This window comes from Lichenostomus cassidix, chromosome 4 (genome assembly GCF_008360975.1).
Source record: "Lichenostomus cassidix isolate B80296 chromosome 4, HeHo_3.0, whole genome shotgun sequence".
NCBI classification, from domain to species: Eukaryota; Metazoa; Chordata; class Aves; order Passeriformes; family Meliphagidae; genus Lichenostomus; species Lichenostomus cassidix.
Window position 1 is genome coordinate 49440278 of NC_139484.1, and position 26867 is coordinate 49467144.

At 37.7% G+C, this 26867-nt stretch overlaps 2 protein-coding genes across 4 annotated transcripts in view; one reads left to right on the forward strand and one right to left on the reverse strand.

The window, feature by feature from the left end:
* Positions 1-1712, reverse strand: part of PGM2 (phosphoglucomutase 2) — a 37826-nt gene extending 36114 nt beyond the window's left edge. Inside the window, exon 1 of the mRNA XM_085059177.1 lies at positions 1558-1712. The gene's annotated coding sequence lies outside the window, so the exon portion shown is untranslated. The remainder of the gene's footprint in view (positions 1-1557) is intronic.
* A 1810-nt stretch (positions 1713-3522) lies between these two features.
* RELL1 (RELT like 1) lies at positions 3523-25910 on the forward strand. Of its 3 annotated transcripts, none has more exons than XR_014851779.1 (8): positions 3523-3719; positions 13021-13260; positions 14996-15067; positions 16352-16409; positions 19028-19267; positions 19942-20129; positions 20635-20724; positions 23432-25910. XR_014851779.1 is itself a non-coding variant. In XM_085059178.1 (7 exons), the coding sequence occupies exons 1-6, from the start codon at positions 3632-3634 to the stop codon at positions 20120-20122; spliced, it is 879 nt and encodes a 292-aa protein (XP_084915304.1). In that variant the 5' UTR covers positions 3524-3631; the 3' UTR covers positions 20123-20129; positions 23432-25910. The 3 variants fall into 3 exon arrangements, 1 of the variants encoding a protein (XP_084915304.1); XR_014851780.1 differs by lacking the exon at positions 20635-20724 and having other exon boundaries at positions 3524-3719; positions 23432-23698; positions 24253-25910; XM_085059178.1 differs by lacking the exon at positions 20635-20724 and having other exon boundaries at positions 3524-3719.
* The last annotated feature ends 957 nt before the right edge of the window (positions 25911-26867 follow it).

A 26867-nucleotide genomic window follows, 5' to 3' on the forward strand; every position in this document is an offset into this window, starting at 1 on the left:
CTTAAAGATCTTGTAGTTCTCCAAGGGAAGACACACCTTCCACTAGACCAGGCTGCCCATTAGCAATACCTTTCAGCATTGCTTTTACTTTCATCATCAGAAACAGCTGCTTGCTGGACAAAGTGGAAACAACTAATTAGGAGTCTTTATATAACTATATATAAAGTTGCTGGGAGTGTTCCTTACCAGTTTTCCATCACTAATGGTTTGATGAATACAGCTACTTTGAGTCAGAGGTACCATTTCCAAGTGGTGTGGTTTAATTCCACTAAGCAGTTAAGCACCAAACAGCCAAACCTGGAACATCATGGTGGGTTATACTGTCTGGGTCTATGAATTTTATTTTTTTTTCAATATGTCATTTTCCATAAACAAATACACAAGGTTTTTTAGTTTTCAAACTGCAGATGCCCATACTAGGAAGGTCTCAGTCCCACAGAGATTTGTAATAGTTTCTTATGAATGAGGAATTACTGCTGGCATTTAGATGCAGCTTTAAAATGTTTTGGAAGTATTTTTGCCTTGAATATATAGATAATATATACAAAGGATGCTTGTAGAAAGGATGCTTAGAAAACAGAGACAGTCTTAACTGTGATTCTATTAAGTGATGTGGGAATATGTATAATTTGACTATCAAGGGGAATTTCAAGTATTCAAGTTTTACTAGCACTAGAATTGATTAGTTGATTTACTGAGGTATTTATGCATACTTGAAATAGATAGGTTTTAATATGTAATTACATATATATATATATATAATTAATTGTGAAATTAGCATCCTGCTAAGTCAGTATAAAGTATCTCATTAAGTCATATAAAAGGGCTTGATGATGTGAGATTTCCAGTGTCACTATCTTTGTTTTGATCTTTAAGACCATGCTACTTAAGATGTGAAAGAAATAGATTCCTGTCTTCCATTTATCTCTGCTAATGTTTATTCTTTCTGTAACTTTTACAATTTAGGACAGATAGTTGTCTGGTCTGTTCAGGCATTATTACAAATAAAAATAAAATCCAGAAAAGATTCCAATGAAAAAAGTCAACACTGGAGACGAACTTTCAAGAATTACTAGTGGGTAGAGCCAAAGACTACTTAAAGAAAATTTCTTGACTGGTTTGCAATAGAAAAACTTCTTATATTTTTCCTAATTCATTGCATTTTCTAGTAATAGGAACAAACCAAAGAAACATTCTAGAAAACTTGACTAAATAACTGACATAGATTGGGCCAATTAAATGTTATTGCAACTTAGTTTTGAGACTGTTAAGGAAACTTGGTAATGTTTTGAGTGGGATTTATTGTTTTCCATAAAAACTGACAGGTGGTTTCACAGATCTTCTAGTGGCAAAGCTAATTTGATAACTTCCTGTGCCCAGGGCTGTTTGTTCCAGTGGGTGAAGAAGGGCAGGAAGTTACTGCCCCAGAAATTGTGCCAATTCCTTGCCTGTGGGTTTTGCTGTAAACCCAGATTGGTTCTCTAATCTTCAAGGGGAAAAAAAAAAAAAGTACAGTCTTTCTTTCTGAAGTCAGAGGGAGATTGAGATAAAGCCTACCTCTGGAGAACTTGTTTCATGGAGGCAGATATGGTTCAGTAATCCTGCTGCATTTTGCCATTTCCTTTGAGTTGCAATCTGCAGAGCTGCACTTTACCCAGGAGAAAAGGAGGATTGTCTCTCTTTTCAAGTCTTTCTCCTTTGTGACACTGAGAACAGTTGACACAGAACCACACCCTGAAAAAAAGAGTACATAAAAATTTAAGAGACAGAGCAGAAGCAAGTTGGGTGAGCAGCAGTACTTTCTGTAGAAAATCCAAGAGGAAGAAAGAAATGTTTTTATAAGTGCAAAGAACCCCATGTCCTGCTGCTTGACTTCCTATTCTGTTGAAAACAACAGTTCTGCTAGTTCCTCATTAGTTTTGTTAATAAACGGGTAAGTCTCCCACCAAGTAGCAAGAAGACATCTCAGTTTTCATGTTCTTGGTTATTTACTTGACTGAGAAGAGATATTTCCAACTATAAACATCTCAGGGATGGAATCACCCTAATCTTTTTATACTTGTATCTCTGAAAAAGAAAATTGGATAAAAAAATAGTGGCTACAGTTTGTACCAGGAATAGAGCTGACAGTCAAGCACAGAGGAAAAGGGTTAAAACTGTCATTATTTCCAGAGCACTTTATTTTTCACAACGTAATTTTTGCGTATTTTCTCCACTAGAAGAGATGACTGGGGGGTAGTGAGGGGAGGAGATGTGAGATGGGGTTATTGTCCCAAACAGGAAGCTGGCAGTCTGGTATTCTGAATCTACCTGTGGGTAGGTCTAGTCAGAGGCTGATAAGGGTATTTCTGCACACAATGTTGGTGCCAGATACAAAAACCATTCAATAATGTATCTGTCTTTATAATTAGTGCAATATTATATCTTAAATGAGGGTGGCTTTTTTGGGTATTCAAAAATCAGTAAAAGTAAGTGAATAAATTATTTAGATTAGAATAATTTAGAGTATTGTATTTGGAAGTACTGGGAAGCTATATTTGCCTTTGCCTTGATGCAAGAATAAGTCCTTAGTTTCACTCCATGTCATTAGAAAAGTCAATCTGTGGTTGCTGAAATGCAAAGTGGGCCAAGGTCTAAGTATGAGAGTTAGTTTACCAGAGTATAAAACTAAGCTGAAGTTTAGCAGTGAAGATATAAGGAATAAAGCATGATTTTGAGGCCTAGTGTGAGGGAACAGGTAACAGAGTGAGTGTAAGCAATGCCCCCACAAGTTAAGGGGCAGTGGATACAGGGACACATTTAGCTTCTGAATGCTAGTGTATCTTGGTATTAATGCTGCAGTAGTGGCAAAAACTTCGCCAGGGCCTTATGGCTCCTCGGGGCAGGTCCATGGCCCTGCCCTTACAGCAGGAGCTTCAGTGCAGCTCTGAAACCAGGCTCCGTGCCGGGGCAGAACAAGTGTTCCTGCCGTATCTCCTCAGCCCTTGAGCCATGCTACGCCCATGCAGCCAAGAAGCTGGCGGCACGGTGAGCACGGCCCCTGGGGCAGCAGCGGCAGAGCAGCCTTCCCTGGCCACAGCTGAACCTCCCTGCTGTCAAAAGAGACACACCCAAACCTGCCTGGGTGACAGGCTCCGCCACGGGCAGCCCCGTGAGGCTGGTACTGCACCTCAAGCGCTCGGGAGCCATTGTGGCACACGGGCAACGCCAAGCAAACGGGTCAAGGAGTCATCTCGGCCCGCCCTGGACCCTTCAGGTCACGATGCCCCTGCCCGTCTTGCCCCCTCGCTGCACCCCAGCGTTGCGGTTGCCGGGCTGAGGGGGCCGGGCTCAGGGAACCGTCTCTGGGAGCTGTACTAATAAACTGCTGTATGGCGAGACCTCAGGCTAATCCCCGCAGGACTGCGTAACTCCTCCGCCAAGGCTGGGCACAGGCACCCCTCGCCCCGCCATCCCCACACCACCCCCGCCAGGGCGGGCGCTGAGGCGCAGCACCGCCCCGGGCCGGCGGCCCGCGCAGGCGCCGTGCGGTAGGGCGCGCCCAGCCGCCGCTGGGCCGGGCTGGGCCGGGGCGGGCAGGGTGGCGGCAGCCCCGCTGCCAACGCGGAGAAGCGCGGGCAAGGCGTCGGGAATGGCCCCGGCAGCGACCGGCGGGGTCCCGCCGACTACGCCATCGCTGGGCCTGATGGCCAACTGGCTGGGCAACAGCTCCGCTCTCGGTGGGTCGCTGCGGCCTCGGTCTTTCGCCGCGGTGGGAAGGTGCAGTCCGGGACCCCCTCGTTCCCCGCCGGCGGCCCTGGCGCCTCTGCGCACCTGTCACCTCGCTGGGCAGTGCGGCCTCTCTCGGCGCTCGGGTGCCTCGGCTGACCCCGCTGCTTCTGCCGCGGGCCGCTCGGGTTCCTGGGGCTGCCCCGCGTTCGAGTCCCTGCGGGGCCCGCTGGAGAGCGGCACGGCAGGGGCGCGTTCCCCTCCGCCCTAGCCGCGGGCAGCCCGGCGGGCAGGCGGGGGGCGGTCGGGGCTCCGCGGCGGCAGCGGCTGAAGTTCCTCCCGCCTGTCAGCGGAGCGCGGCGGGGCGCTCGGGGCGGGCGCTGCAGGGTCCCGCCCGGGCGGGCTGGGGAGCGGCGCGGGGCTGAGTGCCCGCCGCGATCGAACGGTGCTCGCTGTCGCAACACCCCGGCCCGCTGATGTAGTCGCTCGTGGTCGGGAGTTGAGGGAAAAAAAAAGAGAAAAACTCTAAAGAGCTGTACGAACTCGAGTCTGATAACTCCTCCGTAGCCGATTCATCTTAACTGGAATCGTCTCTTAAGGCAGAAGCGCACTAAAGAATTGTTTCTATTTTACCCTCATCTGCTAGGTTAAACTTGGCTTAGAGTTTAGGTTTTCGAAATGAAAAGTTGACTGTGACCCTTGAGAACTCTGAAGAGCCCTCGCTCACATACAATCCCAAGAGGAAGTTAGTTTAAAATGACATTTTCTTTGTTTATGTCTAACTCCAACTGCTGTGGTACTAATAATCTCAAATGAAACCGAATTTGTTGCCTGTGTAGTCCGAAGGGCTTTTTTTTGTGCATTGTCTGTGCTGCTCAAACACTTGTGTTAAAAAATGATGTTAATTTCCTCTTTCAACTTGATCATCTGTGTTACCTTTGGGTGGTACGACATGGCAAGAGTGTATCAGCTTGTTCGAGAGTAAACTTTCAGTTTGGTGGAAACAGTTAAGATGGCCATACTTACTAGCAAGCAATAAATCAAGAAATGTTTCTTGTCTTTCTGTGCTTCCTTTTGTACATCTGTATATTAGTTGGTGCAGGTAAGCTTGGCCAGAAGGGCTGGAGATATCTACTACCTGCTGTTTGTTTTCTGAAAGCAAGAGAAATGGAAAGCTTGTCATCCCGTCCATGCTTCTCTTCAGGAAAGTGGAAACAAATAAGTACCACTAGGCATCTTGAGCTCAGATTTGTGTTGACTGGTAGCTAGTGGTAGCTGCTATCTGAGGACATGAGGTTTTCCATGCAAAAGAAGGAGGAAAAGAAAAATTGTGGAGTTTTGTTCTCTTCTTGATCATGACCATATATAGTTTTTTTAACGGATAAAAGAATAATTTGCTCTTTGATGGTTGTTACTTCATCATATTACTGCTTGTTTCTACATGTTATGATTACTATACCGTTTACCTACTACTGGTATCTTGAAGAGACTGTAAACAGATCTTTCACTAAATGAAAGGATGTGTATAAGTAGGCTTATACAGACTTTTTCCAAATGTTTATGCTCAGGATTCCTTTATTGAACTTCAGGGCAGTTATGTGGGTGGAGGACTCTTAGTATGCTCTCTGCATTTGTAGGATTTAATAACTATAGCAGCAATTTAGTCGTATATTTAGGTGAATAGGATTGTACTTTGGCTGACTAAAAGTTGGCAAATCTAGCAAGAGATGCAAAAACTATGAAAGAATTTTTGGAGTTCTACAAATGCTTTCTGTCAATGTATCTGCTGTATCTCAAGATCACACTATAGCTCTTCATGTAGGACATACATTGGTTTTGGTTAAAATTGATTTTTGACTCCTGTAAGCTAGTGAGGATTGCTAGCTTGCATAAATCCATCGATATAATGTTCTTGGTGACATTGATTTAATGCTGCTTACTAGATGCCAATTGCCCTTGTAAATTTAACCTGTGATATGCAATAGTTTTAAATAGGTGATGTGTCCAGGATGGATTTTATTTCATTGTTTTTTATCAGCCATACTGGTGAAGTGAGCTTTGTTAAATGTACCTGGTAGCTATTTGCCGGGTGTGTTTTATTTGAAAACTGAAATTTGAGGAAAAGTTTTCCAAGCAAAATGCAAATGTAAAGCACCAGTTCTGTGTAATTTTGCAGTAGGAACTATGTGTTGCTCAAGTAGTGACCAAAGCACTTAGACCATAAGCACTGCAATTTAGTACTGGTAAACAGTGAACTGTAAGCTTTTTGTCTCTGTATATGTTAACACAGCATTAGCAACCACATACTGTGCTGCACAAAGAACGGGGTGAATCTGTTACTTCCCTTTATATTTCAATTTTTCCCTTTCTCAGCAGGACAAAACTGCTCTGTATACTCTTAATTTATTTTTTTCCCCATTGAATTTTTAATAATGTCAGATGCCTTCATGGTGTGACTGTTTGGACTGTCTGGGTGACTGACAGGATGATTTGTTAGATTTGGTCTTCCCTTTTGGTTACTAACAAGTTCTATCTGGCTATGTGGGAATTGCAATTTTTATTGCACTTATTTCAACACTCAGAATTGTCGAGAGTTGTGTGCCTTATACTGTAATACTTTTAGCTATCGATTTTTTTGCTGTGAGCAGGACCTACCTTACATAGCAGGTACATCCTTTCTGAATCCCCACCCTACCCTCAGGCTTTCAGAGAAGCCAGCCTAAAACTTTCTGCAGACAATTTACTAAACGTGTTGATAGGGCGTGTAACTTCGAAAAATTTGGGATTAGTGAAGAACTCGTCAGGGCAGAGGCTTACCTCTCAGAGTAGAAAGCTCTTTTCTGAGCTACTGCAAAAGTTGCCTACAGTCAAAATTTTTGTAGTGGATTCAGTGAGCCAGAGACATTTTCTGTAATGCAAGAACTCTTAGCAGGCTCCAGCCTGAGGTACTATGAAAAGCTTGGTGTTTTTTGGTTGTAATGCAGTATTGGGTATGAAGGATTCTGTTTGGTGTTGTGTTCAGGTGGGTCATGCCTGAGACTTACTGCCTGTTCCCAAAGTAGGTGCACTTAGAATAAGTTTTAAAGAAGCATGGCTGATCCTTCTGCTCACTTTCTTGAGATACTGCTTTTGACAAATCTAATGAAGATTTTGAGGTCTGTTCTTGACAGAAGTTCTTAATCAGCCCTGCTTAAACTCTAAGGCAGTTGGCAGTGTGTTACTAGTTGTCATATGTTCTTTCATCATGTGTCTTCCTTTTTCTCATCTCACTTCCTGCTTATTTCGCTTCTGGTTGTAGGTTGTGATTACTACAAGGAAGCTAGAAGTTAAGTGGAATTCACAAATGTGTTGAATGTTCTTCGATGATAGGTGTTTTCCCTTTGTTATTCACTTTAAGCCTATTCCCTGAAGTACAATTTCCTTGAACAATAGACAAAGCAAGTGGTAGGCAATAGGTTTTCTTCACTTAAGAGTTTTTTTGGCTCTAGAAAATAAACCTTTTTTAACCTGTTCTTTACTGACTTTTTTGGTTTGTCTGCTCTCTTCTGTAGCTACCACCTTACTAGTAAGACAGAGAAGCCCAAATGTTTCGTAATTATTTTTGTGTATGTGTGTTTTGGCAGTAGTATAGTTTGTCTTATGACTGAAATTGCTTGTAATTTCATCTGTTTACTAGATAAACACTAGAGAGCTACTGTTTAAGTCAGATAATTCGTAAAAAGTATGTTTAATTTGAAGTTGCATCAAACTTTTCTTGTTAAATTTACTACTGTTAAAATAATTAAAAACATGTATTAAATAAGTACTTGATTACTGTCAGAGTAAATGATTTATCTAAATGATTTCACTGCTAAGCACTTGAATTAAGAATCTAAAAAAATTAAATTCAACTTTGATAACAGAAACCTCTACTACAGCTCTAGTAGAATGCTTTATCTCTGAATAAGTTGAATATACCAAATGAAAGTATAGAGCTGATTTAGAAGTTCTTTTCTTTGAAGGAAATATACACCACTTCAGAAATGCTGAGAGATACAAGCTGGCATTTAATTATATTCACTAAAACTCAATTAAGTTTTCAAAAGTAAAGTTAATTTCTTAAATTCTTGAGAGTGGGGTATTTAGTGTGTATTTAGGAAATTGTGCTAATAAACAAGGAGTTTTTATTTTCATGCCTGAATTTAAAAGCTTATTATTTAAACTGAAAGAAGTTTTAAACTAAATGATACTTAAAATGAATGCTGTAAATCAAAGAGCATGTCCAGATTGAGCAGCCTGATCTAGTGAAGGTGTACTAGTCAGTGAGGGGGGGTTGGGATTACGTACTCCTTAAAGTCCTTTCCGATCCAAATCATTCCATGTTCCATCCACCTTTGATATCTGTCCTGGAGGTAGGCTTTTCCTTGCAGGGGGGCTGGGGTCACAGGCTGCCTGACAGTTTCTCCTTTTGGCATTGCCACAAAAAGCTTAAGCAATGCTTTGATTATGCCCTTTTAGCAGTGTGTCTGCATGGTGAATTGAAGCAGAAGTGATCCAGGTACAAAAGAAAGAAAAAGAGAAAATAAAAGCACCATTAAACCCTAAAAAAGAACCCAAACTCACCATGCAAATTCTGTCTCATTGTTTTGATCCTGAAGTGGTTGTCCTTTTTTCTGCATATGGGTGGACTGGCACGTTAATGGTGAGGAGGGTGAGAAATGCCTTAGCTGATGTTGCTGCTGAGGCATGTTTTCCAGCTATGCTTAGCAGAGATGTTTGAGCAGATCACGTGCCATACCTGAATATTTCATGTCTTGTACTTAAATAGGTTGAATGTGATCATATGTAATTTCTTTAAATATTAATTAACATTAAAGCCATCAGTAATTTGTTTCTGTATACTGTGAGATTGATAGCCATGTTTCATTTTCCTGCCTGAAAGCAGGGAATATGATCCTGTAACTTTTTAAACTTCATGGACAAGATAGTGAATATATAGGTACTTATTTTTAGCAGGTACATTGCTAGAATAATCACATTCATAACATATAAACAAATCTTTTTAAAAGGCATGCCATAAAAGATAAATGGCATGGGCATAATGGGCAAAATCCAGCCAAATAGGATTCCTTATCAGAGAGAAGATTACTTAATTGTTTGTGAGCCACTTTCTATAAGTTAAATACAAAAACTTGTGGGATGTGATTGAAATAATCATCTGGATATAGATTATGCTTAGGTTTAACATAGGAGATTTAGAAAAACTGGATAATTTTTAGGCTGAGTTGTATATTGCTTCTGTAAGAACTAAACAGTTTTGATCCTTGTTATTGAAAGGATTTGTTTTTCAAGAATCCAAGATGTACTTTAAGCAAGATAAGATTAAATATTTCTAGAAATTTCTCATGTACTTTATGAAAAGCTTGTCTAGGTCATGTAAAAATTGCAGTTTAATGAAGGATGAGATATTTTTTCATCTATCTGTTAACTTTTTTCCTCTTATATTCTGTTTCCTGAAGGTGCTGTAAAATTGTCTTGAGCAGTTGCTGAGGTGGAAGAATGCTACCTTTGTATCTGAGTAACAGTGATTAGAACCAAAAGACTTGTCTGAGGTTGACTCTTTATATTTTACTTCCTAGGTAAGGATTAAGTAAGGACAGGCAATGTTCAACTTCAGTACTTGGAATGTATTAATTTTTAAGCAAATGAGTGCATGTGATCTGAATTAGTAGCATGAGTGCAATTTGTTATTTACTGTTTAAGCACCACTAAACGTGCCAAATATTGCTCCTAAATATTTTCATTTAGATCACACCTTCAAGTAAGTGTGGTATATAAACTGGTATACAGTGACTGGTGTATCACAATGCCAGGACAGCAGAGCACTGAAACAAATCAGTTCTTTTATGAATTGACTCAAATTAAGGAAGACTGCTATGGCCTGATTAAGACCATTGAGAAGCAGTGTCATGCATCACGAGAATGAGGTAAACTGTCAACAGTCTGATATAAGCATAATGTGCCTCTGGGGAAAGGGAATAGGGAATGTGCAATGAATGAGGTAGCTGTGACTTGGGACATAAAATATATTGTCCATTTAGGTATGCCGGGCTTGGCTTTGCATTATGTCATAACTGCTGAGGGTTTTGAGGGCAGACTGTGTAGGGTGTTTGATAATGAAAGCTGAGTGCTTTGCTCTACTTGTAAGGTTACACAGCACCAAGTATTTGTTTCAGCTAGTTAATTTCTTCTTGGATATTTTTGGTTTGCTTTTGGTGAATTTTTGTGTCTCTGAACAAAAAATGAATGGCATCAAGCAGTTTCTGGACTTTGTGTAAATATTGTTGTAATAGAGGAGTTTGCCAAACCTCAGGCTATATTGATTCAGTAAAATGACTGCTTAAGACACTTTGTGGTATTTTTTCTTAAAACCTGGTTATCTCAGTAATCCGGTTTAAAACTGTTTTCAGGGCTGTTGTCTGTCAGGAGCACAGCCAGTGGGGTAGCAGAAAACTGAATGGGAAGGGACCTCCTGAAGCAACTTTGCATCTGAGGAGGAATTGCCATAAACCACAGCTTGGAAAGTGAGGAATGGACCTCTAGCCATGTGATAATGCCCCGTTTCTTTCTGGGTTTGGTGGGAATTTCTTGCCATGGTTATGGAGAAAATAGGTATTTCTTTGGACAATGCATGCCACTCTTGCCACGAAGAGAGGCAGAAAACCTAAAAAGTTGAGTTGGATAAATTCTGTGACCCTTCCACAAAGTAACTTGATTAGCAAGTGGCTGTTGATAGCAGGGAGGTGTTTCCTGTTCATTCTTAAAATGGATGCAGTACAACAAAATCCAGAGCATCTGCCTGTTTTGGTCTTATATTTGAGCAGGAAAGGTGCTTATTTATTAATACTATTCAGAGCTTGTGATGCATACTGTTTCAGTTTGGTTTCTTAGATTCTGAGATGTCATAGTCAGCCAAGTAATGTCTGCCATTCACACAGCCAATCACTTCTCTGGTGTGATGGCTTTTCTCCTGCCTCAAAAATAAATGAAGCTACTTTCTTAAGTGGGGGACTTTGTGGCTGTTGCTACCTGATGAGTTAGAAAAAAGTTAATCATAATTATGATTTTATTTTGGTATATTGAAGCATGAATTATAAATCCTTAGAATGCAAATAAACTTCATGTAAGAACAGCTTACTCAGTTATATGATTGTAATCCATACCCTTTCCTGTCTTTTGTAATTGTCCTTGTGTAATTGTATAAAACAATTGCAACCTTAAAGTGTTAAATTGTACATATTGTTCAGTTGTCCTACTCAGGCATGAGTTAAAGCTTCTAAGGGTTATGTTTTGGTAAATTCTGCATAAAATCATCTGTAGGATTGCTGGCCTCTTAAAAGTGAATAGCTTTCTCTTTTGGTTTTGTAAACAAACTAGACTATCTGGTTTTGTCCAAAGCAAATATCCTAGGATTTTGTTTTAACATTTAGTTTTGTGATCTGTTCAGTAATTTGTTTGCACTTCTTTCTGTTTTTCTGCATTTCCTCTATTTTCTAGAAAATTATTTTAGTGAAATTCTTAATACATCTTTTTCTTTTGTTGTTGCTAATTGGGGTTTATCAATTGTTATGTCAAATAATTTCCATTGTTTTCACTTTGAGCAAGTCTTGTGTATTGCATACTACTCAACTGACAATTCAAGACTGTTCTGAAAATTTCAGAAATATTTTAAAATAAAAGGTTTCCTGTTTCTAGAGGAATAAAGAAAACTAGGGTGAATACCAAACTGCAGTTTTAACTTTTCTTCACTTACTGTCTGTCAGCTTACTGGTGTTTCTCAAATGCAACTTAGTTGTTCATCCAGTGCAGGAGATGTTTTTGGAATAATGCTCTTTCTGCAAGTTTGTGGAAGCTTCCATTATTTTATTTTTGACTGGGAAGGATTATTACTCTAGGCATTTGTGTTGTGAAAGTGTCCCTGTCATGTAAATGGTTTTCTGCTGACTCTTCATTTCTTCAACGAGCTTGGTGAATGGAACAATTGTGAATTGCCTTGTCCATTTTAATACACGTAGATGGAAAATACCTTGAAATAGACTAACACTTTCTGGTTGTCATGATTTCCTGCTCCAAAAAAATTGTTGTCAGCTGGAGTGGAGGAGAAGAATAGAAGGTAGAAATGCAGGACCATTCTTGCATGTTGGGATAGTAATGTTTAAGTCTTTATTATATGGGGTGGGTACTATGTATAAGCTCTAAGGGTATAGGAAAATTTTGAGTATGCAACATATGTAATTTTGGATTCATCTGAGCTGTTGAACTTTCTATACTTTTATGTTTGATATGTGAGAAGGTACTGAGTTTTTAGTTTCTCTGTGTATGTTGGACATAAAAGTGTGTTAATATTGGAACAGATTGCCCAGAAATGTGGAGCATTCATCATCTAATGGAGCTTACCTGAGAAACCTGATCTAATCAATGCTGCTTTTAGCAACATTTGGACTGATGAACTTCAGATGTCCCCTTCTAATGTAAATATTCTATACTTTTGATAGGTCAAAATCCCAGTTTATAACATTGAGTATACATCTGTGAAATTCAGAATTAAATAGAAACAAAAGTGCTTAATTGTGGGTATAGAGTTAGTGTGGGACAATGCTTCAACTTAAATTCTTTGCAAACAAAAAGAATTCTATTTCATGTCCTGTTGCAAGTTTAAATACAAAATGATTTCCAAATCTCAGAAAAGCAAAGAATGAGCCCACCTTATTCTGGTGAGCAGGGGATAGATGCTCTTTCTTTTGCGAATTTCCACTGTCAAAAAAAAAGAAAAAAAATCAAGTCTATTTCTCTCACACCTGATACTTTTTCTATTCGAGGGTCAATATTAAATCCTTTATTTACTCTCATATTAGGGAAGGATCCACATTTTATTGGTAATTTTGCAGGAATTTAGGACTGGAGGAATGGTATGGCATTTTCCTTACTGATGTGAACAAGAAGCAGTAGTGGTGTTACTCCTGTGTGAAATATATGAGCCCTCTATTTGAGATTACAAGCCTGTCAGGCTAGAATATTGTTGGTTCTTCACCGTTATATTGAAGAAATATCACGGAGGCTTTTTGGATGTTAGATGTTTGTAATTATTTGGTGAAGAGGGAATATCTGCTGTTTCTGCTGTCAGTTCTCAGCCGGTAGAGTATGTGTTGTCCACATCATCACAGAAGGTACCTTGCATTGACACTGGGGGGATTTGGTCATACTTGTAATTTTCTGAATGCTTTCAAGTGATTTACAGTGTATAGTGATAAATGTGTTTATTGATTCACATAGTTGGAGACGTTCCTGTGGTTTTGTCAAGCTATGGCTTACAGACAACTACTTTGACAACTAAAACGGATGGCAATGATGGCAAGGCTGAACACCTAGAGTACATTGCCTTTGCTTTGGTTCCTGTTTTCTTCATCATGGGTCTCTTGGGGATCCTTATCTGCCATGTCCTTAAGAAAAAAGGATATCGTTGTACAACCGAGGCTGAAGAAGTAGAAGAAGAAAAACTTGATGAAAAAATAGGTAATCAAGTCTAAAAAACAAATTCCTATTTCTGTACATTGCAACTACTATAAAATAGTTTTTTGTGAGACTTCTGTCATTTCTATGGCTATATTTGACATCAAAGCAGTATTAAGAGAAATATTTTTGTTATTGTATGTCACTTGGGGTTTGGTCTTTGCCAGTCAAAACTAGAAGTGTTCCAATTTCCCATGCTAGTCTGCTAACATCATGTAAGAGCTTACAGAGGGATCAAAGCATCAGTATATTTGTTTGCAGGTCTACAGCTGGAGTCACCAGATCACTTTTCTGCATTCTGCATGCTGTTAACAACAAATTATTAGTGTACTAGCTGAGACATGGCAAAAAGCTGCCATTTAAAGCCTAAAATATTAGTTTTATGTTTTGCAATCTTAATTTGTTCCTGTTGTCCTGTCATTCTCATATCCTCTCTGTATAAAACCAAGCGTTTGGACTGAATATCTTCATTCTGTTTTATGTAATGTCTGCTGCTTATAACTTTTTCTCAAAGATAGCTTTGTTTTTATCCTAATGTTTGTTTATTTGTTCCCTTGTTTTTATTGTTTCTTATTCCCATCTATTCTTTCTTGGGAGCAAAAATAAGGGTGTTGTCATGGGGGAGAGCTATAGTAACCTGGTATAGCATTTGTAAAATGTAGGTAAAAACAAAAGTCACTTGTAAATACTCTGGGCCTCTTCCTTTCTCCCAGTTAATTTCAGTAGGTTCATAATGAGTGCAAATTACAGTGGCTGCATGGTAAGGGTAGACCCATGTGGTGCAGTAATGATGGGTCAATGTGTCCTTAAGCATTTACTGCCTGGGGCATCTGTGCAGTGAGTGAGCTGTGTGATCTGTTAGTTCACCTGAGTGCTAACAGTGAGGTGAATGGTAATGAAACAGGGACGTGACCTGTGTCTGAGTGTCAGGAACTAGCTGTGTCTAAATTACATTGCAGAGTTGCAGGTATTAAGATGAAGCATGGGTACAGAGGTGGAGAAGCCCCTAATTTACTACCTAAGAGAAGGCTTTAGAGTCTAGCCTATCAAGCTTGCCTCATCTCTATTTATTGTTTTCATGAAGGGTTATAACAATTATTAGGGAAGGGCACAGTGTTGCCTCTTTACTGTTTTAGTTCCCCCACTGATCTTTTTCAGCCTTTGCAGGTTATTCTAGGTAAGCTTTTAATGCTGTTAATAGGTGCATTCTGTTCCAAAAGTTTTTGGATTTTTTTTTAAATTAATCAGTTGTTATGTCCTTGTAGATATGGTGGAAAACATAATTTGAATCCTCCTCATTCTAAAAGCCAATAATACGTATTTTAGAATAGTGACTTGAAACAGTTTAATGATTTGTTTTGGTTTGATTCTTTTTCTCCCTGTTGTCAGGATTAGAAATGCTGCTCTCTTTTGTCTCCTCTTTACTAGCTAGAGAAGGAATTTTGAAGTATGTGTGTGAAAATACTGAGCTTATTTAAATCTTAGCTGAATTTGTTAGAGCTGATATATACATGATAAACGTATTCATAGTTTTTAGTGAATAAGGACTATAAAGACTTATCTAAGCTGTCCCTCCATAATGACAACAGATCTTGCTTTTTTAGAAAAAATATAGTTTCTTCTGGTATGTGTTTGGTTTTAGTTGTGACTTTTTCAGCATTATTTACTTTTAAAATAGTTCTGTTCTTGGTTCATGAGGCCTATAAAATACTGACAATGTATTTATTTCTTTGCACAGAAATGAATGATACTATACATGAGAATAGTGACACTGTGGGACAAATTGTTAACTACATCATGAAAAATGAAGGTATAGTATTGTGACATTGAAGTTATCAGCCCCTGTGATGGCGTTCTATAACAAATGTTTTTTCAGATAGTCTGATGTATGGTATGTTCATGTGCTTTCATTTATTAACCAGTTTGTTCATTCTTAGCTCTTTGAATTTGCCTTCACAAGGCAATAACTTCAAGGACAATAGGGAAGTTTCTTGCTTACTTGAAAATTATTTTGTATGGTAAATTCAGGTCATGCAGTTCCTGATATTTTAACTGTTTAGATATTTGGGGTTTTTTGGTTCAACCTTTTGCTTTGTTTGTGAAGTAAAAGCTCAAGGTTGCTTTCTTAGTGGCAGTGTTTAAAGCCTGCAGAAACTTCTATGTTTTGACTAGATTGAGCTTTTTGTCCTGAAGTGATTCTTGCAGCTCTTTTCTGATGAGAGGCTTGTGCACAACTGAGACAATTGGGTATATAGCACTAATGTTGAATTCCCTACATGGTATCTTCATGTGTGTGCAAAGTAAAGAATAAAGAGGAAAATGTGACTGAGAAGATAAAATCATAGCTAAGCACCCCATGGAATGCTTGGTTAATTCAGAATGTATTTGCCCAAGAGAAGAAATGTTTAGGAGACTGGATGTTTTTATAGGACAAGGGCCTTCAGCCTTTTAATTTTACATTTGTATAAATCAGAGTTCTAATCATTGAACTGGCTTTGAGTTACCTCTGAATGAAGTCCTCTGGAAAAGTGGTGTTTTTGGTTTGCATGTGGGGTTTTTGGGGCTTTTTTTTTTTTTTTTTTTGGTTTTTTGGTTGTTGTTGTTTTGGTGTTTTTTGTTCTTTTAGACTGTCAGAGCTTTGAGCTTGTGTATTTTTCCTTGAGATTGGGATTAGGTAATTCATGTGTTTTGATAAGAAGTGAGCATCTGATAGTTTTTTGGCTGATAATGAATTTGCATTTTGTAGGGCTCACTTGAACTGATGTTTTTAATCTGAAGTTGTGTTAAACGTGTGAGCTGATCAAGAGATCTTGTTTCAGAGTTTTGTGTAGATGGCTACGTTTCATGGCTTGTATTGGGGTGGAGCTTTGAGTGCAATATGACCTGCAATTTTAGGAGCTCATGTTAAGACTTCCCATAGAATTATTTTAACCTTTGTTTTCTGCAGTTTTCTCTTATGCCTTTTTGGAGATATACGTAATGCAGTCATCTTTCTTGTAGATGAAATTTCTTTGAGGAACTTTAATTTTTGTTTTGGTTTTTTCTGAAGTTAGAGCCATTCACTTTTGAAGAATTCTGTTTATTCTCATTGCAGCAAATGCTGATGTGTTAAAGGCCATGGTAGCAGATAGCAGTGTCTTTGAACCTGAAAGGTAATTACTCCTCATTATAATGCATGTTTCTTGAGGCAACCAAAAACATACCCTTTCAAAGGATTTTGTTTCCTGCACGCTTTTAAGACTACATTGCTTGCTTGAGTTACCAGCTAAAGAGGATAATACTTTGATTTTCTGTTGTGTCTGAGTCCTTAAATTTTAACATATACCCTGGGTTAGTGACTGGCTCTTCTGGCTATGTGTTCTAGGTGCATGATACAGTTTTACTGCATTTTGGGCTAAAGATTTACAGAAGCTGCAAATGCTGGTTTACTTTGGGATGAAGTTACATACCAGGTGGCTTAGTCCAAAGCTACTCTGACTTCAAAGAATAGAAGTAGCACTCATTCCATTTGTATAGATGCTAATTTACATTAGACATCTCTTTCTGTGTCCTTTTCGTTCACTTTTCTCTTTATAATTGTGGCAATAGACATTGGTTGATCTACCTCTTATGTTTTTTCACTGTACACCTGTTTAGATAATTAGGTAGGGAAAGCAGCTTTGCCTTACAGATGCATTTTACATGTAAAAGAACTTGTAGATGCATCATATGGGTAAAGGTGCTTTTATCTGTACATGAGTACTTTTAGCTATATTTATACTACTCTAGATACTCTTCGGATGTAGCTCTGTGCTCATATTCAAGGCAGGGGAGATGGGAGTTCAAGTAGTATTGTGTCATCTGTAAAAGAAGTAGGAGTATATAGTTTCAGCAAAACAAAGAGTTGAGTATGCAACCATTAAACACCTGTTCTAATGGTGAGAAGCTTGGTTATTGAAAAAAACTGAATTTCCAAGGAGATTTCTACTCAAGTGGAGGTATTTTTAAACTTCTATGATGCTGTAGAAATATTTGTTTGAATTTTTTGCACAGGCACGTGTAATGTTATCTTGGGAGTTTTAGACTATAGTTTTAGTGGTGAATTAAAATATGAAAAGGGGGAGGGAAAAATGATTGCTCTTAGAGAATTTGACAGATATTCCTGAAGCTTTTGTAATCAAGTAGAAATCCGATGTATTTCTTTTTATGTTCAGCGCACTATGAAACTTCCTAATTATAGCAATAGTAATGGCTGAGTAAAATCTATTCTTCTCTCACTTGAAGCCAGTTAGTTCTGTCTTTGCTTCAGATATTGAACAACTTTTATTTCCTTTAATAGCATTTTCTTATTTATTTGAGGACAATTAAATATCTCCTGTCAATATTTTTATTTAGAAAATAAACATTTAAGTACCTCCAATCTTCTCTGGCATGTTTTACTTTAATTTGTTCTTTTTGTTCCCCTTTGGAGTCTCTTCAGTTTGTTAGTATTTTTCTTGAAATAACATTTTTAAATCTGCATGGTAGGGTCAGATGTGGCATGATTAATGCTGAGTAATGTAACCTTAGATTCACAGGTTATACATCGGTTATTTCCACTGCTAAGTTTGTCCTTTTTAAGCAAGAACATTGTAAATGATTCATGTTCAGCTCATGATTCTCTTTTTCTGAAGAATGATCATCTGTCTAGTTGCTTTTTAATCTACATTTGTGTAAAGGTTTTCTGCTAAAGCACTGAATATTTGTGTTGTCCTTACTGCAATACATCCAATATTTTTAGTAAGATTTATGTATGTGTGAATGTCTTTCACATGCATGTTCTCCTCTCCTCATTCTAATTTCTTATCTTGTCCTCTACAGTTACTGTGGGTGACCCAAAGTCTATGGGTACTTTAGCTATTCTTCTATTCTATTTCCCAGTGAACTATTTAAAACACTGAATTTTTTCAGGACCAAAACCCCCACATTTAGTATGTCTTTCCAGTTTCATAGCAACTACAGATTCATTACTTTCTGTATGTTTTTTTAATTTTTTTTTGTCACAAGATGTGCTGCCTTACTCTACAGTTACTTCAGCTTTCATGAGCTCTGACCTGCTTTAGGGGAATGTGTTACAAGACAGCATCAAAATTGATGCTAAAGTCCAAAAAAAGTACACCTGGTTTCTGTGTGTGCTATCTTTCTGTTTTAGAAGAAAATCAGATTGATTTGATTAGATATTCTCAAATGTCTTTTGGAGGTTGTACTGCTTTTTCTTTCTTTCTAGGTACTTAAAAATTTGTTTTTCCCCTGAAACTTAATGATCTGTTGTTTCCTCTTGTCGTTGTGGAAGACATTTTAGTTTTGCCTCCTTTCAATATTGTGGGACTGTGCTCTTCTTCTGTGTGTTCCTTGAAATACTGTAACAGTTCTGAAATACTTTCCATGGTTCTCCAAGGTAGTGCTTTCATGAGTGTAATCAGCTTATTAAATGTCCTCATCAGTATAAGTTCATGTATCCTGTTCTCTTCTACTTTAGCCTGATTTTTTTTTTCCCTCTTTATTTCCTGATCTTCTGTGTTAGTTACCTTTAACACATGACTGCAGCTGAATTAATTTCTGGAAGGGGTTCTAACTGCAAAAATATGCTATTGGAGGGAACCTTAAGCTGAACATCCTCACAAATATATGTTCCCTGTAAAAAGTAGCTGTTCACTAGACATAACCGAAGCTTGGATTTCATCCTTTTTCCTTTTCAAGAAACAGTATTTTATAGCAAACATTAAATTTTCTTTATTTCTTTTTCCTACAGCCCTTTATCTCCTGCCTCTCCTGAGAGTCCAGTGAGTCCAGGGACTCCTTTGTCACCAGGTGTTGTTCCATTCAGACACAGCTGCAAAGCCCACCACTTCCACACTGTTGGAGGAGTGGTAGAAAAGGATGTTTGTACTCGTTGTAGTCACAAACGATGGCACCTTATAAAGCCAGCTCAAAAATCTAAAGAGAACAGAAGAAGTCGGATTGGAGAAGTTACAGTCCTTTCTGTGGGAAGGTAAGGCTTAGGTCATTTTGTTGTATACCTTTCTTGGGAATGCTACAGTGGCCAGTGTTGGATCAAATATCCACTGATTCTTCTCTGTTTATAACATCAGGGATTATTTTTACAATTTTTTATAACTCTGTTACTAGTAGACAGAAATTATTTCTGGAAGAAGGAAATGTGATTTTCTTTTTTTTTTTTTTTGAGAACTATGTAAAAAGATGCAGATTTACTGTGGGTATAAATCTAAGGCTATTGCTGTACTGGTGCAGGCTAAAAAGAAACAAAAATTGCATACTAATAAATTTCTCTGTTTCTTAATTTGGTATTTCTCAATTAAGTGTGAGCTATAGAAACCACTTCATTCTCTTTGTTATTTTTAATTCCTACCTTATGTCATAGTTGTCTTTGAAAGTTAATATTCTAAGAAGTGGTATGCAATCTGTGGATTCCGCTTCAAAACACAATTCCCTGAGGAAGTGTGATTCAGCAGTAGTGAGTACTAGAGATACCTGTAGGTAAAAGGAAGGAGGATACTCAGAAGAGAAGCAGGGTCTGTGTATGTGTCTGCTCTGGCATCCTGTTCTTGGGACCTGGGAATTTTTTCCTGCCCATGCTATTGGTCCTGAGAATGATCTAACTGATCTGTGGGGAAATACAAGTGAACTTTATTTTGCTCACCTCAGATTTCGAGTGACAAAAGTGGATCACAAGTCAAACTCCAAAGAACGGAAAAGCTTGATGTCCGTTACTGGTGTGGAGGGTGTCAATGGTGAGATGCCTGCCACGCCTGCCAAACAGGGAGGGAGCGAAGCGCCTGCCACACCTGTGAAACAGGAAATGCAAGAGAGGAGAAGCTCAGAGTAAACTGCAGGTATCAAACTATTGCATGTTTGGAACTCACACTGTTATGAGTGTTACGTTGTGACATATGTGGAAGTAGTCAGTAAAGTTGAAAACGTATCTGTTCTGTGTGAAAACTCATCTTTCAATTTCAAAATTTTCTACACAGGTCTGCAAACATTACATTTGATCACTCAGTTAATGATAAATTTGTAAAGGCTTTTTTATCCACCAAATTCTTATCTAATTTTTTAGTCAGACATTGTAATTAGATTAGGTATTGAAATAAAAACTTCTTTGCGGGTGTGGCATCAGTAGTCCAAGAGATAAAACATGTGCATATTAATTTTCTGCCAATAAACAATGGCTCAGATTTAGTGGCAATGTGCTTACTGCCCAAAACAAACAGCAGCTAGTGACAGTTGTATCACTGGAATAACTACAGTTATTCAGTAACTACAGCTGCTTCCTTATGCTTGCTGCTTTGTACTGCATGCTTGTATAAGATAATTGCTTACTAGATACTTCTCTGATAGATCTGTGGAGCTTTGACTAATAGCAATGGAGACATGTGAAACTGCTGGTCTCACGGGGATCTAACTAAACCAGGCGGTTGGGGTTTTCTTGTGAGTCATTAAACTTCAGTGAATTGCTTGCGTTCCTCTGTTAAGCATGTGAAAAATATGTCCAGCATGGCTTTAAAATTCAACCCTCACTGTGTTGGTGTTTTTTTTTTAATAGTTTAGAATGTTGGTGGGAAAAAACCCCTGGATTTGCCTCTATTTGATGACATGCTATCTATTTGAGGGATAATAAGAAGGGGAAAGGTGATTTTACACAAATGTGACTGAAAAGTCAGACTTGACCCTTGAGGAAGAGAGGTTCTGAGGTGACATAGGAAAGGTACTGGACTTGAAGAAAATGAACAAAGTGCACAGTGCCAAACTCTTTGTATGCTGAGAGAAAGGATAAAATTATGTTGTGTCAAACTATTGGTAACTTCAAATGGAAGAGGGAAATGCGTAAGAGGAAATTGGGTCTGTTTAAAAAAGCAACAAGACTCAAATGCCCTCAATTATCTTGAGGATAAAGTAGAGAGCTAGTATGCAGTGAGATACTTCCTCCCAACCCTTACTGGCAGCACAGGTTTGACTGTTGAACTAAGCAGAGTGTATTTGTCTGGCCTCTATGCCTCATCACTAAACTATACCCAGCTTTTTTTGAACCATTGCTATAGAGGAAGAGAGATTTGGAGATGTGGTACCCTTCTAAATATTAAAGAAGTTACGGAGAATAATGAAGTAAATTGATTTTTTTTTTTTTTTTGCTCAGTGGATAAGAAGACAATGATACAGTAAATTGCAAGGAGGTGGAGTTCAGGTTTCAAAAATTACAAAATTGGAATAAGCTGTTGCATCTTAATTGCTGGACATATATAAGACCAGACTGAAGAAATGCTTATCTATGCCAGTGCTTTGATTTTTTTTCTGTAGCACATTTTGGCAAATCACAGCTGCCTAGTGGCTGCTGATTCATTGTTGCAGTGTAATCTGTGAGGGATCTACAGATGTTAGTGAAAGGCAAACTGTACTCTCATTTTCTGATTCAGAATAATGTCCTTGTGCTCAGGGTTTTTTTATGTTGGTGTGGTTTCTTTTTTATTTCTTCTCTTTTTAAAAATCAATTTGAGCTAAATGCAATAGGAGATAACAGCTTTCTTCACTGGATTGGCATTTCTATGCCCAACTAATTGTTTTCTTACTCCTGTGACTATTTTTATTTCTTTTTATATCTCTAGTGGGAGAATCATCAGATTGTTTGTAATATGTTTTTTTCTTAAAGGCAGGCTATTTATCTTCTCTTTAAGCATTAGAAATAATAGGGCATATATGAAAATAAATTCCAGTGCACTTTGATTAAAAAAACCCCAACATTTTGAAATCACTCAAAATGTTTTATAGTCCAGTTTTCTCTCTAATTTGCTCTTTCCTCTCCTAAATAGGAAAGCTGTTCCCTGTAATTACCTAAAAGTTCTATAAATTTAAACCATTACTACTTTAATTTAAAAACAAGCTGTTCTCTAGAGAGATATGACAGTAAAGCTATAAAAAATGTCCATCTACAGCAGCTTTTTATTGTAAAACCTCCCTTAGTAATAAAGTTTTGCCCCTTGTGAAAACAAGTGTTCTAATAGCAGAGAAATGGCTCAGCAGACTTTTTTAATGGTCTCTCCAGTCCAACAGAGCTATTTTGTAAATCATCTGGGTAACTAGCCAGGTCTGTTTGATGTGCACTACAAAAAATAAACAGATCTTGCTTGAAAGGGTGTGATATTATTTCCTGGCCTGGTTCTACAGCAGTTTTTGTCTACTGTCATGAGAAACTGTTCACATGTAAATGAGTAGCAGTTAGACCTTTACTTCAATTACTTATTTCAGACTTCTAGTAAATCATTGTGGCCCAGTTTACTGAAACTGAGTAGATAAAATCAGCATTTAAGACTTCTGTGCCTCTAGTCAATACATTTCTGATTAAAAGCTTATAGTTTGGGGGAATTAGACTCAGATCTTCAGATGCAGAGGAAGAAGGCAGACAGAAATGTGTGTTTAATTGCTTCCAGAAAAGGTTTTTTTCTGTCATTCAGAGGCAGTAGATTTGTGCTTTGTGGCTGACTTTAATCACTGTTGCTGAGAGTTCTTGTATGAGGTGGAATTCCTGAATTGGACAGTACCTGAATGAAGTAGCATTGCTGGTTACCTGTATTCACTGCTACTCTCAAGTCCAGGGTTTTTTTCCTCCTAAACTGGCGTGTTCTGAAGTGACCTCTACAGTGTTTCAGCTTATCTAGTATCTTGCTGGTTGCATCATTTGAAGTTGTAGCATGTCTTCTCCATGTCTTCAAGATTCATGTTCTCAGCAGACTTCATCAGTAATTTTATTTTGAATATGCTTAGTGGCGCATAAAAAGAGCAGATACACAGCTGATAGTTGAAGACAAAACTTTGAGTTGAGCGCTTGCACATCCATTTTAAGCTACTGGGTAAACAGAAACTGGTATTGGTACACTGAAGCTATGTGACATTTTCCATTCCTAGTGCTTTGCACTGTGGTGTGATTTGTCAGTTTGTCCATGCATTTCAAGAGTCCTAGCTCAACTTTTAGTTCCTCTTTAGGATTTCAGATGCTAAACTTTGAATGCACAGCAACTACTTCATGCAATTGTGGCTTTTTTTTCCATTTCAGAGTACCTGCTAACTTTTTAATTGGTGTGTCCATCCTAAAACTAATTTTGCTATGTAGGTTTATTTTTCGAATTGTTTTCTTCTCTTACAGGTGGAACCTTTAGAAGTTTGTCTGCAAGCACTTTGGAGAAAACTGAAAACTCCCAAGAGATGCGAACTATTTAAGGAAATGTATTTATGGCAGTGTGGCATTTTACAAGTTCTGTGATGTCATTCCCGCAAGGTTAAACACTTAATGGTTTTTGACCAGTAAAATAGTAAGATTTAGACATTTAAATACTATTGAGCTGTGTGGACATCATAACGAATGGCTTCATCTTGGAAAGAAAACATACATACAAGGTTTTGGACAGGAAAGGTAAAAGCTTTATCAAGTCTTAAACTTTTTTTGTACTTAGACAAGCATATTTAATGAGCTCAATATTAAAAGTAATACAATTACCTCGTGGATAAACTGCATTCACCCCAGTGGTCCATCAGGATTTTTCTTCTGTTCTGCCCACTCCAGAATTGACAAGTGTTTGCTGAAGATAAAAGCCAGCCTTTGAAAGATAAAAATAATCTTTAAATCTAGCTGCTCATAGCCAAGTAAAACATACAAGGAAATAACTGTCAACCAAATCTGCATGTGTGCCTTTATTACATAAGCCCTTGAACTCTGTGCAGGGTACTTAACAGTAGAGACTGGTTCAGTTATATGCAGATGTTAAATAAAATACTTGTGCCCTGGACCTGTACCTCTCCCTTACTACTTAACAAAGGCTGAGGAGCATCTATTCCTATGCAGTTGGATGAGCTCTTGGTGAGGTTACTTTCCTCAAGGCCCTTTGTTCTCCTGTTTTCTTGTAACTGCTCACTCGTATTTGAAGAATGCCTAATAGTTTTGCTTTTTTTTTTTGTTCTTGCCCACAGGTTCCTTATTAAGCTAAGGCAACATATTTCAACCCTTAGATAAGGATATGGAATATTTGGCATTAAAATTTTATGGAATATATACTAAAGTGCTTCAGAGTGGCTTTATTGGACTGAGGGTAGCTGTATTCATTGGCACCAAAATCTTAAGCCAGTGTTACTCCCTTCATATTTTAAGTGTGACTTACTGCTAAAATTACTATGGTATTGTGATGCTAATTCTGTGTATCTACTTATGATCTCTGCTTTATCCTGTTACTTGTTTTGGGGAGGGAAATCTTTGTAATACTTCAGCAAACTTTTCTGTGTAATAGAAACTGAAAAATATTATTTGTTCTGAGTGCCTAAGAATATAAGCTCTAATATAATGCATTTTCATAGAGATTGCACTGTATTCTGAGAACTATAACTTAATCTGCTTTATGAACTCAATGAAAATCAGTGTCTGTTTTTGAAATAGATTTATTTTAAATTAATACCTTCAATCTTTTTAATACAAGTGCTCTAAATTGTATTTCTCCTTCATATCTGAGAATTGTGTTTCTTCCTCAGATTATGCAGTGTTAACAATCAGTGTGTACAAAAGTACTCTCTTTGCTTGTGTATTAGATACTCCCATGTCTTATCAGGAAACATCAAGTTTTTTTCATTCTTGCTGAAAGTATGTGCTGCTGATGGTCTTCCTTATATGTGTGTCCACAAGATACTGATTGGACCTATCTATATGTACTTTTCAGCTATTCTGTATTTGCCAAAAAAACCCCACCACTACTCACTCAGACTTTGAAAACAGTAAATGTTTTATTCTTCTTAAAATGGATATTTTTAGAGATAATTTTCTGTCCTTGAGAACCCAAAATAACTGTTTGGACGGGACTGGAACTTCAGTGTTCAGCATCCCTGCTTCCACAGATTTAAACTCAGCTTGTGAAATCTCATCAATATTTAAGTACAACATAAATACCAACCTCATTGTACAGGCATATATTAAGCTTCACATGATTTGTGTGAAGAATATTTCTAGAAGATTTAATTAGTATTGGTTGTAGTAATTAGCTTTCAGTTTCCAAGAGATTGATAGCTAGGAGTGTAAAATGTTACCAGAAACAGGGAGTATTGAGCAAAACAGCTGTTTCAAATAATTTTCAGAAAGAGGATGCACAGTTACAGACTGTCCCCAGAGCTTTTTCTAAAAAGAGGACAGTTTCTCTTGATATCCTGTTTTGATGTGTGATGGGTTAGTACTGTGAATAAATTTGTCAAAAGGTTGGGAGAAAGCTGAAACAGTAGTATGTATTTTTTAACTTATTTTAATAGTAGTTTGTATTTTGATTCCATTGAAAATATGTAGAATAAAAGGGATGGAAAGATGTTGGATATGTACAACATTGTTTACCTGTATAAAGTAATTATGTTAGGTATTATAAGATCTGATATGTGCAAGAATTGAATTTATGTATTGCTACCTAAGTAAGAGAGGATTTAGAAACCGTGCCTGTTTCATTGCCTTTAACACTACACTGCTATTTTGTAGGGGTATGGATATTGCCATATTAGTCTGCTTTTTTAAAATTTGCATATCAAATGTATTTTTAACAAAATAGTTTATATACAACTTTTATACTACCAAGCAGTAAATAAAAAATATTGATTCTTAAGCTTGCTTGTGACTTCCTTAAGCCTGTACCCATTGAGTGAAATTTAATTTTTGCAATCTAAATGTAAAATGCAATCTTTTTGCCTCTTTAAGTTTTTGTTTGTGGAGGTAGTGAGAAGATTAGGTTATAGTGTGATGTACTTCAGAGCAGTTTTATTTTCTTCAGAAAGGACAATTACAAATACTGCTTTGGTTTCATATTTAAATGGGAAAGGCAGAGATCTGTGCTTTAACCCGAGCTGGTATCTTAGATTAAAAGTATCAAGACTTCAGTTTTTATTATATTTGACATGGAGCTTTTAAAAAATACTCAACATTATTCTTAATTTTTTGCAAGGTGGGGAACAAAAAGTCACAAATGACAGGAAGCTCTTTGCAGTTATTTCCTCTCAGTCTGTGTCCGTCTGTGATACTACAATGCTTAATTTGTTCCATTATGTTCTCACGGATGACTGTGATCTGTAAATGGCATTAAAAATGGGTTTTGCTGTTTGAATAGTGTGAAGGAGCCTTGAAGCAAGTTGTGGCTATCTGAGATGGGATTATAAGTGTACCATCCTGTTTGCAGGCTTGGGTTTTTTAAATTATTATTTCAGTGTTCCTAGCAGCATCACATAAGGTCTGTTTTGAGCTCTGTGTTTAAATTTCAGAGGTTGATATACAGCTGTGGTTTATATTCAGAATGGAAAAAAATAAAAAAAGTCCTTCCAGGCCTTACTTTTCAAACAGAATTGAGGCGCTGATACTGATGAAGCTTCTGTAAATTAAACACACTATGTGATTCTCTTTTTTAGGGATTTTTCTTTTGTTTCTTTTTTTTCCTCTACAGAAGAATTCTGTGTAATACACAGTTTTTATTAGATAATTTTTATATATATTGAAATACAAGAGGATTGCTGTATTAAAGTTTGAGAAATTCTGTTATAACTAGGCTGACATAGGCAAGTCCTCAAAAGAA

Coding starts and splice junctions, on each gene's coding strand:
- RELL1 (XM_085059178.1), top strand. CDS start 3,632: ATGGCCCCGGCAGCGACCGGCGGGGTCCCGCCGACTACGCCATCGCTG. Junction 13,261..14,995: donor AAAACTTGATGAAAAAATAG/GTAATCAAGTCT, acceptor TTCTTTGCACAG/AAATGAATGATACTATACAT. Junction 15,068..16,351: donor CTACATCATGAAAAATGAAG/GTATAGTATTGT, acceptor TTCTCATTGCAG/CAAATGCTGATGTGTTAAAG.